The sequence below is a fragment of the Cantharellus anzutake genome (assembly GCF_015039405.1).
Source record: "Cantharellus anzutake strain C23 chromosome Unknown EI90scaffold_12, whole genome shotgun sequence".
In the NCBI taxonomy this organism is placed as follows: Eukaryota; Fungi; Basidiomycota; class Agaricomycetes; order Cantharellales; family Hydnaceae; genus Cantharellus; species Cantharellus anzutake.
This window is the reverse complement of record NW_024066962.1, coordinates 388,303-401,199: the sequence shown is the minus strand read 5'-3', so window position 1 is coordinate 401,199 and position 12,897 is coordinate 388,303. Positions and strand designations below refer to the sequence as shown.

The 12,897-nt window shown below is 48.0% G+C and overlaps 5 protein-coding genes across 5 annotated transcripts; 1 reads left to right on the top strand and 4 right to left on the bottom strand.

Annotated features, from left to right (window-relative positions):
- Positions 1-706: 706 nt before the first annotated feature.
- On the bottom strand, positions 707-1,682 carry EI90DRAFT_3046917 (uncharacterized protein). Its single transcript, XM_039059510.1, has 3 exons — positions 1,152-1,682; positions 1,029-1,088; positions 707-969 (listed from the first exon to the last, which is right to left on the bottom strand). The coding sequence occupies exons 1-3, from the start codon at positions 1,560-1,562 to the stop codon at positions 799-801; spliced, it is 642 nt and encodes a 213-aa protein (XP_038918776.1). The 5' UTR covers positions 1,563-1,682; the 3' UTR covers positions 707-798.
- Positions 1,683-2,893: 1,211 nt separating this feature from the next.
- Positions 2,894-4,130, top strand: EI90DRAFT_249657 (uncharacterized protein). Its single transcript, XM_039053126.1, has 3 exons — positions 2,894-2,954; positions 3,008-3,464; positions 3,515-4,130. The coding sequence occupies exons 2-3, from the start codon at positions 3,164-3,166 to the stop codon at positions 3,874-3,876; spliced, it is 663 nt and encodes a 220-aa protein (XP_038918775.1). The 5' UTR covers positions 2,894-2,954; positions 3,008-3,163; the 3' UTR covers positions 3,877-4,130.
- EI90DRAFT_249596 (uncharacterized protein) lies at positions 3,882-5,184 on the bottom strand. The gene is made up of 5 exons (XM_039053124.1): positions 5,029-5,184; positions 4,835-4,956; positions 4,500-4,758; positions 4,369-4,428; positions 3,882-4,311 (listed from the first exon to the last, which is right to left on the bottom strand). Exons 1-5 carry the CDS (start codon positions 5,066-5,068, stop codon positions 4,241-4,243), a joined length of 552 nt encoding a protein of 183 aa, XP_038918774.1. The 5' UTR covers positions 5,069-5,184; the 3' UTR covers positions 3,882-4,240.
- Positions 5,185-8,265: 3,081 nt separating this feature from the next.
- On the bottom strand, positions 8,266-8,856 carry EI90DRAFT_3046905 (uncharacterized protein). The gene is made up of 2 exons (XM_039059509.1): positions 8,649-8,856; positions 8,266-8,589 (listed from the first exon to the last, which is right to left on the bottom strand). Exons 1-2 carry the CDS (start codon positions 8,798-8,800, stop codon positions 8,487-8,489), a joined length of 255 nt encoding a protein of 84 aa, XP_038918773.1. The 5' UTR covers positions 8,801-8,856; the 3' UTR covers positions 8,266-8,486.
- Positions 8,857-9,172: 316 nt separating this feature from the next.
- EI90DRAFT_3046902 (uncharacterized protein) lies at positions 9,173-10,959 on the bottom strand. Its single transcript, XM_039059508.1, has 10 exons — positions 10,824-10,959; positions 10,719-10,751; positions 10,638-10,654; positions 10,529-10,578; positions 10,426-10,467; positions 10,334-10,372; positions 10,196-10,265; positions 10,018-10,146; positions 9,931-9,962; positions 9,173-9,866 (listed from the first exon to the last, which is right to left on the bottom strand). Exons 1-10 carry the CDS (start codon positions 10,953-10,955, stop codon positions 9,595-9,597), a joined length of 816 nt encoding a protein of 271 aa, XP_038918772.1. The 5' UTR covers positions 10,956-10,959; the 3' UTR covers positions 9,173-9,594.
- Between the last annotated feature and the right edge of the window lie 1,938 nt (positions 10,960-12,897).

Sequence of the window (12,897 nt, the reverse complement as noted above, 5' to 3'; positions counted from 1 at the left end):
CGCGCAGCAGAACACCGGCACGACAGGAGTCAGAATGCCCAGCAGGGGGTCACTGTCATATATATCTCCGCCGTAGGGCTCAATTGTCAGACCCGTACATCCTAACTAAGGCTGAATATTTGGAAGTCCCAAGGCCCTGCCTTTCCCTTTCTGGCTGAAACTTCATGTTGTCTCTTTGGCCGGGGCTAATCCGGGGGAGGACTCTCGCTGGTTTCGCTACTATACAATATGGGACCTTGGCTTTTCTCTGAATTCTTTAGGATAGTGTGGGGACCAGAGCCCAAGTGTCCTTTTGTGATACTCTGCGACGTTCGATTGCCTGTATTCAGCCCACCACTCCCATACTTCCAAATGTCTCTGATCCCTTCAATATACTAACTCTTGGGCACCAATTTTCTATTCCGGCCACAGTGAAAGTCTGGCTGAGATATCGACCTCAATTTTTAGGGCGGATGACCTATTATTACTCGTCTACAATCGAAGGCAGCTAGCTGTTCAGGAACCTCAGCGCTCGGCCGAGATTTTTTGATTCTGTGTCGGTTCCAAGTGGGAATTAACTGCCTCCAGATCCGTTTTGGAGGTGTTCTTCGTGTGTTGGTCCATTCTTACTGGGAATAGGTTCCTTTCGAGGTGAAATTATACTAGGCAGCGGTGGGCTGAGTCCCCACCCCAGCAACAACTCAATCAAGCCGACGTCAACAGAGTCATAGGATGAATCAAACCAGGCATGCATCATATTGTACATTGACTGTTACTTGTTGGAGCCAAAAATGGGACTGCGATCTTGCTAATGGTTCCCTACGCGGGTCTACGCCCTATGGTTCCCTGGGGTCCCGACCAAAAGAAATCATGAATTATTTTAGTGTCCAGGAAGTATCTTGCCTCCACAACTTTCCCATCAGCGTTGAAGCGGTTCCTGAACACATGGTGGGAATTGAGCGACTCCCCCGCCAATGTAACAGACTGAGGCTGGACCAAGACTCTTCAGCATGGTCAAGACATTGTATGGCAGCAACCGAAAGACGCACCGGAATGTTTACCCAAAGAATTACATCGCTTTCGGTTTCCACTACTTCTGTGACAATAAACTAAACGAATTAACGGGTCGTCAATGGGTGCTTATCACCTGCACAATGGGTGGAGCTGCGCACCTGCAAGCCTTTTATTCCTTTCCAACCAAGATTCTGGATAGCCAGGCTGAATTCTAACTTGTTGAGCTGGGTCCATCCAAATACGCTCAATGACTCTGGGAGTGCAACAAGCGCAAAGTCATCCGTGGTGATCTCATCGAAAGTGGTCTTCAGGGTTTCATCCGAGTATGAGGTATAAGCGTCGAGGAGCCGTAGAGCGGTTTTCAAGTTAGGGGATTGATCCTTGAGGGTCGCAGCGAGAGGGGCGGCAAGTGGAATGTTGTGATAGGGAGCACATACTAAGGGCTTGAAATCCTGGCAGTTATATATATGCATGTTTGATTCAGAAGATCCGCATTTTCCCCCAGCTTTCAGTGCCCCACATGATGTATGGATTATACATGATAAACCAAAGGCTAGAAGCCCAGCCATGAATGGCGTGAAAACATCCCCACTAGACAATATCCCGAGGCGTTGTGTTGTGGTTCGTTGGAAGAAGATCGGATTGTAATTAGGGATTCACCTCATGATAGCAAATAAGCAGACCCGCTGGTTGGCCCGAGTTGGTACTGCCTCGACTGCACGTACATATATGACAAATAATGCTCGGCTCGAGGGTCCGCCACATGGGAAGGCCTATTCGCCTGGCCGGCCCGATGTCATAATTTTATCATTATCCTGGCATCATCAATGTTAATATCAATCGCGCCAATATATGGGGAAACACAACATTGAGGTTCTTTGCAAGGGAACAGAGGTCTAGGCGTGCATCACCACATGGCTACTTTTCTACGAGTCGGTGTGCTTCAGCAATCCTCAGATCTGAAAGACGTGTCATAGTATTAACAGCTGGAACCTTATTCTAGGCAACATATCCGGAAGATATCGCTTTCATCGCATAAGTTTTGCGTCAATCCTGGTTATCTACTAATCAAATGGCGGCGTCGGACATGCTCATTTCATTTTGAGTCATCTGATTCATCGTCTGCCCGTAATGGCATAGATGCAAGGGCACCGTTCGCCACCATGCTACTGGGTGCACGTTGGCAGCCGCTGCCGAAAAATCCATCTTTCAGTGACGATCCAATTGAACATAGCCAAAGTAGTAGGATATCATCGATCGACCAACCAATGTGACCTTCGCATGGCTAATCATTTTGTTTGAGAAAGGCAAGTTTCCATTGCTTCTTCCAGCTACCAATTGGACGCATGATTTTTAGGAAGAACAACTTGAAGCCGTTCGTGCGATTCGAAGTTTCTGAGAAGAGCTGGAGTCGTTTCGCTGCTGCAAAGTGGGACGCCCAACTCAAACTGCTATGTACATTGTGGTCCAATTTCCTGACGGGGAGAGCACCTGTGGGGAATGTTTAAATGTTATCACTCACGCAAGATAACGGAGAGCCTGAGTGGGGAGTATTGCAAAATTAAATCGCTCTGGGAAAGATGCTTCCGGAATCACGATACTATCACATACTCCCGTGAAGCAAGGAATAATGAGCGAATGGATCTAAACCGGTCGCTATCTGAGACACGGCTTGAGAAGTGATTAGGAGTTGTTGTTGTTGATATCATATTTGTTACCCCGCGGTCGCGTTGGCACGTGACAGAGCGGCATATCCCACTACATTACATCTGTACATGAGGGGACTTTCACAACGTGGAGTGTCGTCGGGTTAGTAGGGTCGGGGTGACGGTGTCCTCTGGGGTCTGGTTTCGGGTTGATTTGGTTCGTCTGTGGATGGGGTTACTCCCCGGGCTCAGTGCTGTCACGATGGGTGGTTTTCTTGAAAGTTTCGGTCGATGGGAACCGAGGTACGATCGGGGGTAAGTCTGGGTCTCTTATCGATGGCGTGCGACTTCTTTAGGTACTTTTCCAGCCTGAGGATTCCTTTCGGTCTCCCCATCAGCACCATGGGTCTGGTCTGCCGTCCGCTGCCCAGCAGGTGTCGAAACTTCCTGAGTTGCGGGCAGTTTTGTAGGATGTGAGTCCGTGTCTGGACCGCTGCGCCGCACTGGCATTATTGGCTCTCTGTATGAATGCCGAAGCGCTGGTAGTATTCCCCAATGTGCGCGAAGTGATTAGGAGTCGAAGGTATATACGGATCGGGCTGACACCACGGCAAATACCGGGAAGCAACCTAGTCACCAGACCCAGACATAACAGTTTCTACCCTCGTCATTGCTTCATGGCAATGTACTTATGGGAGCCACACATGAACCCAACATCCCACGGCCCAACCCAGGCTGAAGGAGAACGTTCAACGCGCAGCCGAACGCCGGCACGACAGGAGTCGGAATGCCCAGCAGGGAGGGTCACTCTCATATATGTCCGCCGTAGGGCTCAATTGTCAAACCCGTCCATCCTAAAGCTGAATGTTCGGAAGTCACAATAAGAGCCAACGTCCAGCCAAAGGCCTTGCCTTCCCCTTTCTGGCTGATATTTCATGTTGTCTCTTTGGCCGGGGCTAATCCAGGGGTTCCGCTACTATACGATATGGGACTTGGACTTTTCTCTGAATTCTTTAGGATAGTGTGCGCCTCGGGCCCGCGCCGTTCGAGTGTCCATATTCAGCCCACCACTCCCACATTTCCGAATGTCTCTGATCCCTTCAATATGCTTGGGCACCAATTTTCTATTCCGGCCAGTGAAAGTTTGGCTGAGGCATCGACCTCAATTTTAGGGCGGATAACCTATATTACTCGTCCCGCAATCGAAGGCAGCTTGCTGTTCGGGAGCCTCAGTTGATTTTTTGAACCTGTGTCGTTCCGAATGGGAATCAACTGCCTCCAGATTCGTTTTGGAGGCGTTCTTCGTGTGTTGGCTCATTCTATCTGGGAATAGGTTCCTTTCGAAGCAAAATTGTATTGGGCTAACTCCCACCCCAACGACAACTCAATCAAGCCGACGTCAACCAGTCACAGGGCGAATCAAACCAAGCATCATATTGTACATTGACTGTTACTTGCTTATTGGAGCTAGAAATGGGACTGCGGTCTTGCTAGTGGTTTCCTACGCAGGTCTACGCCCTATGGTTCCCTGGGGCCCAGACCAAAGAAAGTCATGTACAAACTTGGTGTCCAGGTTGTATCTTGCCTCCACAACTTTCCCATCAGCGTTGAAACGGTTCCTGAACACGTGGTGGGACGTGAGCGACTCCCCTGCCAATGTAACAGACTGAGGCTGAACCAAGACTCTTCAGCATAGTCGAGGCATGGTGCAGCAACCGAAAAGACGCACCGGAATGTTTACCCAGAGAATTACATCGCTTTCGGTTTCCACTACTTCTGTGACAATAAACTAAACGAATTAACGGGTCGTCAGCGGGCGCTTATCACCTACATCATGGGCGGAGCTGCGTACCTGCAAACCTTTTATCCCTTTCCAACCAAGACTCTGGATAGCCAGGCTGAATTCTAACTTGTTGAGCTGGGTCCATCCAAATACGCTCAATGACTCTGGGAGTGCAACAAGCGCAAAGTCATCCGTGACGGTCTCATCGAAAGTGGTCTTCAGAGTTTCATCCGAGTATGAGGTATAAGCGTCAAGGAGCCGTAGAGCGGTTTTCAAGTTAGGGGATTGATCCTTGAGGGTCGCAGCGAGAGGGGCGGCAAGTGGCATGTTGTGATACTAGGGAGCACATAGGAGCTTCAGATCCTGGCGGTTTTATGCACGTTTGACCCAGAAGATTCTTTCAATGCCTCACATGATGTATGGATTGTGATAAGCCCGGGTGACGATAAGCCAAAGAAAGGCTAGAAGCCCCGCCATAAATGGCATGGAAACAATCCCACCAGACAATATCCCGAGACGTCGTGTTCTGGCTAGCTGCAAGAGGATCGGATTTTAATTTGGAATTCATCTCTACTCAAAATGTCGATAGCAAATAGGCCAACCCACTAGTTATCTCAAGTTGGTACCGCCTTGACTGCACGTACATATATGGCAGATAATGACAGCATGACGCCCGAGGGTCCGCCACATGGCCACATGGGAAGACCTAGTCACCTGGCCCAGCTAGCTGTCACATTATCATGGCGTCATAATTAATATTATCGATCGCGCCAATATAAACCACGCAACACTACTCTTTATAAGAGAACAGAGGGGTCTAGGCGTGCAACACTACACCTACGGCCAGCTCGCTTCGCCCCGAGTCGGTGCGCTTCGGCAATGCAATGCTATGCAAACGGCTTTACTTCTAATGACACCGAAAGACGTGTCATACTAAGTAGTATTCAAGGCTGGAACCTTATTCTGCCGGTTCTAGACAAGAAACGATCCATATCCGGAAGATTTCGTTCTCATTACATAACTATTGCGTCAATCTTGGTTATCTACTAATCAAATGGTGACGTCGGATATGCTCATTCTATTCTGAGTCATCTGATTCATCGTCTGCACGACCCCGTTCGCCGCTATGCATTGTGTTACTGGGTGCACGTTGGCAGAGGCCGCCGAAAACGCCTGCTTTCAGTGACGATCCAACATGGCCCAAGTAGGATATCATCCGAGACCGACCAGCCAATGTGACCTTTGCATGGTAATCACTTCGTTTGAGAAAGGCAAGTTCCCTTCTCCCAGCTACCAATTAATTGGACACATGATTTTCAGGAAGAAGCCGTTTATGCGAAGTCTCTGAGAGGCAGTGTTGGCATTGACACGATCAGACCACCAATCAGACCATTTGTGGTCTGATTGTGCTTCTGACAAGGGTCCATTGTCTCAAGGTCCGAAATACGGAAGTAGCCGATTTCCAACCAGACGAGGAATAACCCGAGCCTCATGTGATCACCTTGCGGCTATTTCCGCGAAACTCGTTGCCGACACTGCCGACATTGAACTAGCGAGGTCCCGGCTTCAGCCGACAGACAACTGATGGGACAATTCGGACCATGGGAAAGACGTTGTCTACTGAATCAGACCTTCGGACTTCGGACCATGCGACCATTTGGGACCATGTCTGCCCAACACTGCTGAGAGGAGCCGGACAATGAAGCAGTTCGTTGGGCGTGCTATTGCTGAAGTGAAACGACCGATCCAATTTTCTGACGGGGGGGAATGTTGAAATGTTCCCACTGACGTACTGATAACAGAGAGTGGGTGGTATTGCAAAGTTAAATCGTTCTGGGCAGCATGCATGAAAGGGTGTTGATCACATACGTGCTGGTATTGATTGCCTGAAAGCGAATCTCAATTTCTGTGGTTGTTAATTCGACTCACATTCCGACGCGCCACGCGATAAGACGCTCCCAGAACCACCATACTACTAAGTACGGTCTTCGCACTGTCAAAAGCGTTGTTTCCTGCCAGCGCGAGGCAGGGAACAATGAGCGAATGGATCTAAACTGGTCATTATCTAAGACGCGACCCATTAGGAGTCAAGGGAAGGTATATATAATATAGACTCATGCATGGATCGTGCGATGGAGTTGGTTAGTTGGTAGGAAGGTACGCGCGTGGTGCATGGTTTTAACAATGCATGTAATCACAAACTTGCAAGTCATGATTCGACATTCTGAATCGTCCAATGACTGTGCCTACATCGCATAATTTCGTTCATCGTGTTGACATCACATCTGAGTCACTGGGGTTTCAACTCGCGCACACAAAACGTTTGTTTTAAATATAGGGCTATGGCGCGTAAGTATCTCAGACTCGTAGTAGAAGTCTAAATTTGTATGTACCTATGGCGCGTAAGTATCTGCGCCAACAGTTAGACAGTTTTTGTAAAGAATAACAAGATCAATCTCACCTCAGACTCGTAGTAGAATTCTGAGGAAGGGGGAGACTAAATCCCTTCTTATACGCGAGCTACACGAGTGGCGCGCCCGTCGCATAAAAAGAATAACGGGGGTGTAAGAAACAATCCCCCAAACCTCACTTTCGCCACCAACAATCAATCCCTCCTCGCCACTCCGTCGTCGGAACCGATTGTTGATATTCCAACAGTTTGTGTGTTTGAATGTCAAGAGGCTCAAAGGTCTCTCAGGAAAGGCGGCACAGCGTGGGAACACATAGCTATTTCCGGCTTGTTGGGCAGTGATCAGCCTCTTACCGAAGAGGATGCTGTCCAGCATAGTGATCGTGCCGAACTTTCCTCTATGTCTTTGCAATTCCTCCACCTGGACGTGCTGGTTGAAATATTAACCTATCTCGAAGTCCGCAATATTCTTGCACTGCAACGCGTGAGCCTCGGATTGACATCCACATGAATGTACTCATTCCAACTACCAGATAAACAGACTTGCAAGGATATTAGAGACGTTACCCGACTTCATGCAGTGTGGAAGAATGTCTTGGAAAAGCAGATAATTCCCTCTGGCGAATCGCTTTCATTGCCGTCTGGCGTTCCTCTATCCGATCTCTCTGTAGGCGAACTTAAACAAGCCGCAATTCATGCAGCACGCCTCCGACGCAACTGGGCATCTGGAGATCCAAGGGTGTTTTCCTATGCTGGGTTCTCCGTAGCAGTTCCCTCTGCTCACGTCCAGATTGCTTTCTTCTTACCTGGTCAGGACGGGAAGTATTTATTGACCATTAGTGATGATGACTTTGTGTCAATATAGCATTTGGAACCGAATATAAGTAGACGGAGGGTTAGAAGCCGGAAGATTCTAATCTGGAGGACATCAGGGGCAATCGCTGATGCGGTTCCTAACAGTGACAGTGGAGACCGCGCGACGATAGCTCTATCCCACATTGTGAACCAGTATGTCCTCGTATTAATCATTCCAACCATAAATTTATGCTGACTGTCTCCGGGCGTCAATATATGACTCTGTACAATCTATCGACGCCAGGTGATGATAGAACTGAAGGGTGCTCAGCCAATAACCCAGTTTGTCAGTGAGATGTCTTGCCACTCTACGTGCTTTAAACTTATATCTTCTTGCCTCCCTTCCATGACAGCGCGGCACAATTGGATTCTTGGCTATGGAAGTTCTCAGCGATTGTGTGATAATAATTCAACCTTTCAGCGTCGATATCTTCGCACTTCCTGATATCGCATGGAATACGGAGCCTCAACTTCCAGGAAAAGATAGTGTGTTCCAAGCGCAACTGATCTCTTCGGCCTCCCGACCCCAAATCGCGGATTGGCAATCTGGGACCATCATTCCATACTGTGCTCCATATCCTGTACAACGCACAAGTCCTCCCTCTCAACCTATCTCCATTCTTATCCGCGAAAAGAGGGGAAAGCTCCATATCATAAACCATTTTTACGTTTACAATCCACCGAAGTATGACCTCAATCTGCCCGTTCACCTCTCAATTGATGCTGCGAGCCCTGAGTCATTTATAGAAACCCCCCTTTTCGTGGCCCAAAATCGTGCTGGCGTGCACCCGAATCTTTTCTATGACATTGTGGCATCTCCAAGAAGCGGAAGAGGGCTTTGGTTAGAGAATATCATCTCGCCTGGAATGACTTGATCAGTGGGACGACTTTTTCTCTTCAATGTGGGTGAAAGTATTGTAGACGGCTTTCCCTTGAGTGATATTGGACTATTCGATAATAGTGAGTCCACTTGTAGAGGGGCAAAGGTTGGGGCCAGCAATTTGCCGGATGGTGCGAGGAATTGTTCGTATTGCTCCTTTGATGATGGAACTGGGAGGGTGGTTGTAGTAACTCACGATGGACGCATTCGCGTTCTGCAGTTTGGCATTGCATGAATCGACACTCCAGGCATGGTAATAGCACATATGATACATTCGTTCATTTTTTCACTACGACAAAACCTTGTAAATGGGACGTGATCCCCTTTGGTCTTCAGGGGTTTCCCAGGCTAGCCTTCGTGCGCGGACCATTTGGTGCAGAGTCGTCCAGACCATGAAATGGGAATAAGAGGAAATGCAGTGCATCCCCAATTGAGAGCTGCATCTTGCCTGGACACCAGTGAAAGAAGTGTGACGTTGATAGTGACGTCCTCAACTTCAGCGTGCACGCAATCCTGCGTGCACTGCCGGTATCTAGCTACGCTTTCCGGTTCATCTTATGCAATGTACAGAAAGGCTTTTCACGCTTCACCCCTGAAATAGACATGTCCGTGTTACCAGCAACAGTAATAGTGTGTTATGCTAGAACATGTTACTGCATCGCTAATCCAAGCGAAGCGCCAAACAGGTACCTAGCTATACAGTGTTGAATCTCAACAACTTTATAAAAAATAGTCCCTACTCTAGCAAGACCTGTGTCACGACTTGCTACACAATCAAATTCCGAAACGAGTAGGAGCATGATGAAAATGATGGAAACGCTAAAAAGTGGTGGACAATCAGGGAATACAAACTGAGCCATGATTGCGCCACTTCCAAAAATTCTAAATACTACAGAAGAATGAAACGATCAAGCCTCGGGATGGTCACTTTATTCCTCCTAGGGTTGGGATGGGGGGTTCTAGACACGCGACGAATTGCGCATTCGCGGCTGAGATCCCGTATCGCATGAGTCCGCACTTGGTTCCGTCACATAACTGTGACCAGAGCAAGGCCAACCAACCCCCCAACCACACCTCTCATGAACGCGCCGGTGTTCGAGCTTCTGCCTCTACTGCCACCTCGAGAAGTAGGAGTGGGAGTGGGAGTGGAGAAATGTTGGGTCGTAGAGGTGTTGACCGTAGAAGTAGGGAAGGTTGTTGTTGTCAGATCTGTGCCTCCCGATAGAGTCAGCGTGGGGGTTGTGGTGGTGGTGGAAGATGTCGTGTTCAATGACAATGACCGCGAACTTTCGGGTGCGTCTATCGGGACGATCCATGGAGCATAATAGGCATTTCAGAAAAAAGAAAGACGAATGTTACATACCGCCAATTTGCATCGCAATTTCTATGTTGAATCTAGGGAATGCAATTGTTAGAATAGTACTCTCAAACCGGGGTGAAATGATCTCACAGTCCACCGTAGCTGGAAGGCTTAAGATAAGCCCAGCGGGGCACAAGAGTGCCACTAGGAATCAATGACGGGTTGTACTCACCCTCCGTGGTCGAGATATTGGTGCAGTCGATCGTCCAAGCCGGATACCTGGGTTACGGATGAGAATCATCGTTAGCACTTGTGAAGATCGACATACGATATGAATGTCCGGTTCTGGCATGCCCCACACGCCGACATTAGCTCGTACACAATGGAGGTGCAAGCGCCTATGAAAATTTGAGATTTTTGAGCGAAAGCAAATTCAATCGGGTCGTAGACAGACTGGAGCACGCACAATAGTTTGGAGCATTTGTCTCGCTACCCTTCACCGGACCTTGGTTGTCTGCTGAGCACATAAAGTCCGGGTAAATGGTGTTACGCGCTCACCAATATAGTGATATCCCGGCGGGAGGGAGACCACAATCGATCCTAATCGTGGTGAAGTCAGTAGATGCAAAAAGCGAACAACGAGCCCAGATCCAATCCGTACCCCCGTCACACACTGCTTGGAGTTCTGACGCAACCTTACACGGGTTTTCTCTGATAATCATTACAGTTGCATAAAGGCGACCACTGACAACTGGCAGTCGGTAACTCACTTGGCACTATTCAACGCCTGGAGAAGTGAGGAGTCTTTGAGCGGCCCTGGAACAGATATAGCCTCTCGATATTCCACCTACCCAGTTAAAGCTGGGGAGACAGGTGGCGTTCGTCTGCAAGAAATTCCAAGGTGATGGACAACGTCAATCTTCTCTTGATAAGGCTAGTTTTCAAGAAAGACGTACATCTTGCGCTAACACTTTGTCCGCTCCATACGCTAGAAAGAGCAAAGAGAAAAGAAGCGTTTGACATACAATTGAATCCATCGTGAGATGAGGCCAAGATGAGTGGGCCGCTCGTGATTGAGAAGACGACATCCTTGAGCGATGGAAGCTACCAAGGCCTGGGGGATGAAAGGGGACATTCCAGCGAAGGTCATTCGGCCTTATATGAATGTATCTTGAAGGGTATTCCAATATGGGCAGGAGTATTGGATCTGGAAGCTGTGATGTAGCTGATTCTATCGACCCGCCTCATCAAACAACGCCTGTCAAATGCAGACCGAGCACTTGCCTGGAACCCAAGTACCGAGTCAAAAGACGAGCCTCTGGACAAGCGCCTGGGACACCTTGCATGTGCTTGGCGTGCCTTGTATGTGCTTGGCGTGCCTTGCATGTGCTCGGCTCCGAATTCGAGTACTTATGGGGAGTAATGGGAAGAGGCCCAAAATTGGAATGACAAACAATCTGGTTCGGCTCGGCTGATAGAGCGGTCAGATGTTCAGCAGTCTCTTGCAAAAAGGTCCAAGCCCGATTGAGCGCCCGATTTGAATGCATGTCTGTGCGGGTCATGTAATTCTCCAAAAATGGTACCAAATTGAATGGGGGTGGGCAACCCAGGTTAGTTCCGTGTTCTGATTATGTAAGGACAATGTATTAGTCGAGCGTCACCAAAATGTCTCGTGTACTTTCTTGCCACACACAACAAATGAAGAGAAGCTTCACTAGTAAACATTGATTGGAATGACCTAAAATATAAATCGGACAGAGGAATTTTTGAGAAAATCAAAAATAGCTTTGTTGTGATCGAGAAAGCAAGTCCATTTTGCCCATATCTTCATTTGTAGGGATATACATGAAAATTCCTCTGTCCATTTTGTAGAAATACACTATATACACCATATACCCGATTTATGAGTTCTCAAGATGATCGTGGAGAGAGAAAGTACAACCGGCGATTTTTATTATGGTTTGTTTGTACTTGCGCCCCGATGCGTCGGGGCAAACACCACCCAGCTACTTGATCTTGGCTCATATTACTAGAATCTGACCTGTATTTGGCGCTGGTGCAAATACTGGCTTCCTTGCACCAGCGCCAAATACAGGTCAGATTCTAGTAATATGAGCCAAGATCAAGTAGCTGGGTGGTGTTTGCCCCGACGCATCGGGGCGCAAGTACAAACAAACCATAATAAAAATCGCCGGTTGTACTTTCTCTCTCCACGATCATCTTGAGAACTCATAAATCGGGTATATGGTGTATATAGTGTATTTCTACAAAATGGACAGAGGAATTTTCATGTATATCCCTACAAATGAAGATATGGGCAAAATGGACTTGCTTTCTCGATCACAACAAAGCTATTTTTGATTTTCTCAAAAATTCCTCTGTCCGATTTATATTTTAGGTCATTCCAATCAATGTTTACTAGTGAAGCTTCTCTTCATTTGTTGTGTGTGGCAAGAAAGTACCGAGACATTTTGGTGACGCTCGACTAATACATTGTCCTTACATAATCAGAACACGGAACTAACCTGGGTTGCCCACCCCCATATTACCAAACACTTAAATAGGGAGATCACATGACCATACTGGTACGCGCCGATTTCCTTTCGGAGTCGAAGCACGGCAAACACCATGGCACTACCCGACAGATTCAATTCGCCAAGCAAATGACTTACATTTGTATCCTTCTCTTCGGTGGTATCTGCCTATCTCTTTCTCTTCGGGTCGGATCATCAACATCAGCTTGTCCGCTTCAGAGATGTGACAACAGCAACGGGCTAGGGGGCCTCAAGGACTTGACTTCCACAACAAAGTGGATGACCGTTCGGTTCCTTGAAAGTTGATATAGTGGAAGCGACTTACTCGGGGAAAGTGCTTAGATCCAGAGACGTCGCATGCCCTCATGTCATGATATCACTGGTTAGTTGCTCTTTTCAAGTCCCTGTATTCAATTCAGCTCTCTCTCTCCACACGCTTCCAAACTCTTGGTTTGGATATCCACTCTATTCGGGCTGCAGCAATGCAAGTTTGGCT

What these genes read in the sequence shown, in the direction of transcription:
- EI90DRAFT_3046917 (XM_039059510.1), bottom strand. Translation starts at nt 1,562, where the DNA reads ATGGCTGGGCTTCTAGCCTTTGGTTTATCATGTATAATCCATACATCA. An exon ending in AAGGAATAAAAGGCTTGCAG is followed by an intron (nt 1,089 to 1,151) that starts GTGCGCAGCTCC and finishes TAATTCGTTTAG; the next exon opens with TTTATTGTCACAGAAGTAGT. An exon ending in TTCTTTGGGTAAACATTCCG is followed by an intron (nt 970 to 1,028) that starts GTGCGTCTTTCG and finishes GTCTTGGTCCAG; the next exon opens with CCTCAGTCTGTTACATTGGC.
- EI90DRAFT_249657 (XM_039053126.1), top strand. Translation starts at nt 3,164, where the DNA reads ATGAATGCCGAAGCGCTGGTAGTATTCCCCAATGTGCGCGAAGTGATT. An exon ending in CACTCTCATATATGTCCGCC is followed by an intron (nt 3,465 to 3,514) that starts GTAGGGCTCAAT and finishes AATGTTCGGAAG; the next exon opens with TCACAATAAGAGCCAACGTC.
- EI90DRAFT_249596 (XM_039053124.1), bottom strand. Translation starts at nt 5,068, where the DNA reads ATGTACGTGCAGTCAAGGCGGTACCAACTTGAGATAACTA. An exon ending in TGGTTGGAAAGGGATAAAAG is followed by an intron (nt 4,429 to 4,499) that starts GTTTGCAGGTAC and finishes TAATTCGTTTAG; the next exon opens with TTTATTGTCACAGAAGTAGT. An exon ending in TTCTCTGGGTAAACATTCCG is followed by an intron (nt 4,312 to 4,368) that starts GTGCGTCTTTTC and finishes GTCTTGGTTCAG; the next exon opens with CCTCAGTCTGTTACATTGGC.
- EI90DRAFT_3046905 (XM_039059509.1), bottom strand. Translation starts at nt 8,800, where the DNA reads ATGCAATGCCAAACTGCAGAACGCGAATGCGTCCATCGTGAGTTACTA. An exon ending in CCCCTCTACAAGTGGACTCA is followed by an intron (nt 8,590 to 8,648) that starts CTATTATCGAAT and finishes ACTTTCACCCAC; the next exon opens with ATTGAAGAGAAAAAGTCGTC.
- EI90DRAFT_3046902 (XM_039059508.1), bottom strand. Translation starts at nt 10,955, where the DNA reads ATGTCGTCTTCTCAATCACGAGCGGCCCACTCATCTTGGCCTCATCTC. An exon ending in GCCGGGATATCACTATATTG is followed by an intron (nt 10,373 to 10,425) that starts GTGAGCGCGTAA and finishes CAGACAACCAAG; the next exon opens with GTCCGGTGAAGGGTAGCGAG. An exon ending in CAGAACCGGACATTCATATC is followed by an intron (nt 10,147 to 10,195) that starts GTATGTCGATCT and finishes TCCGTAACCCAG; the next exon opens with GTATCCGGCTTGGACGATCG.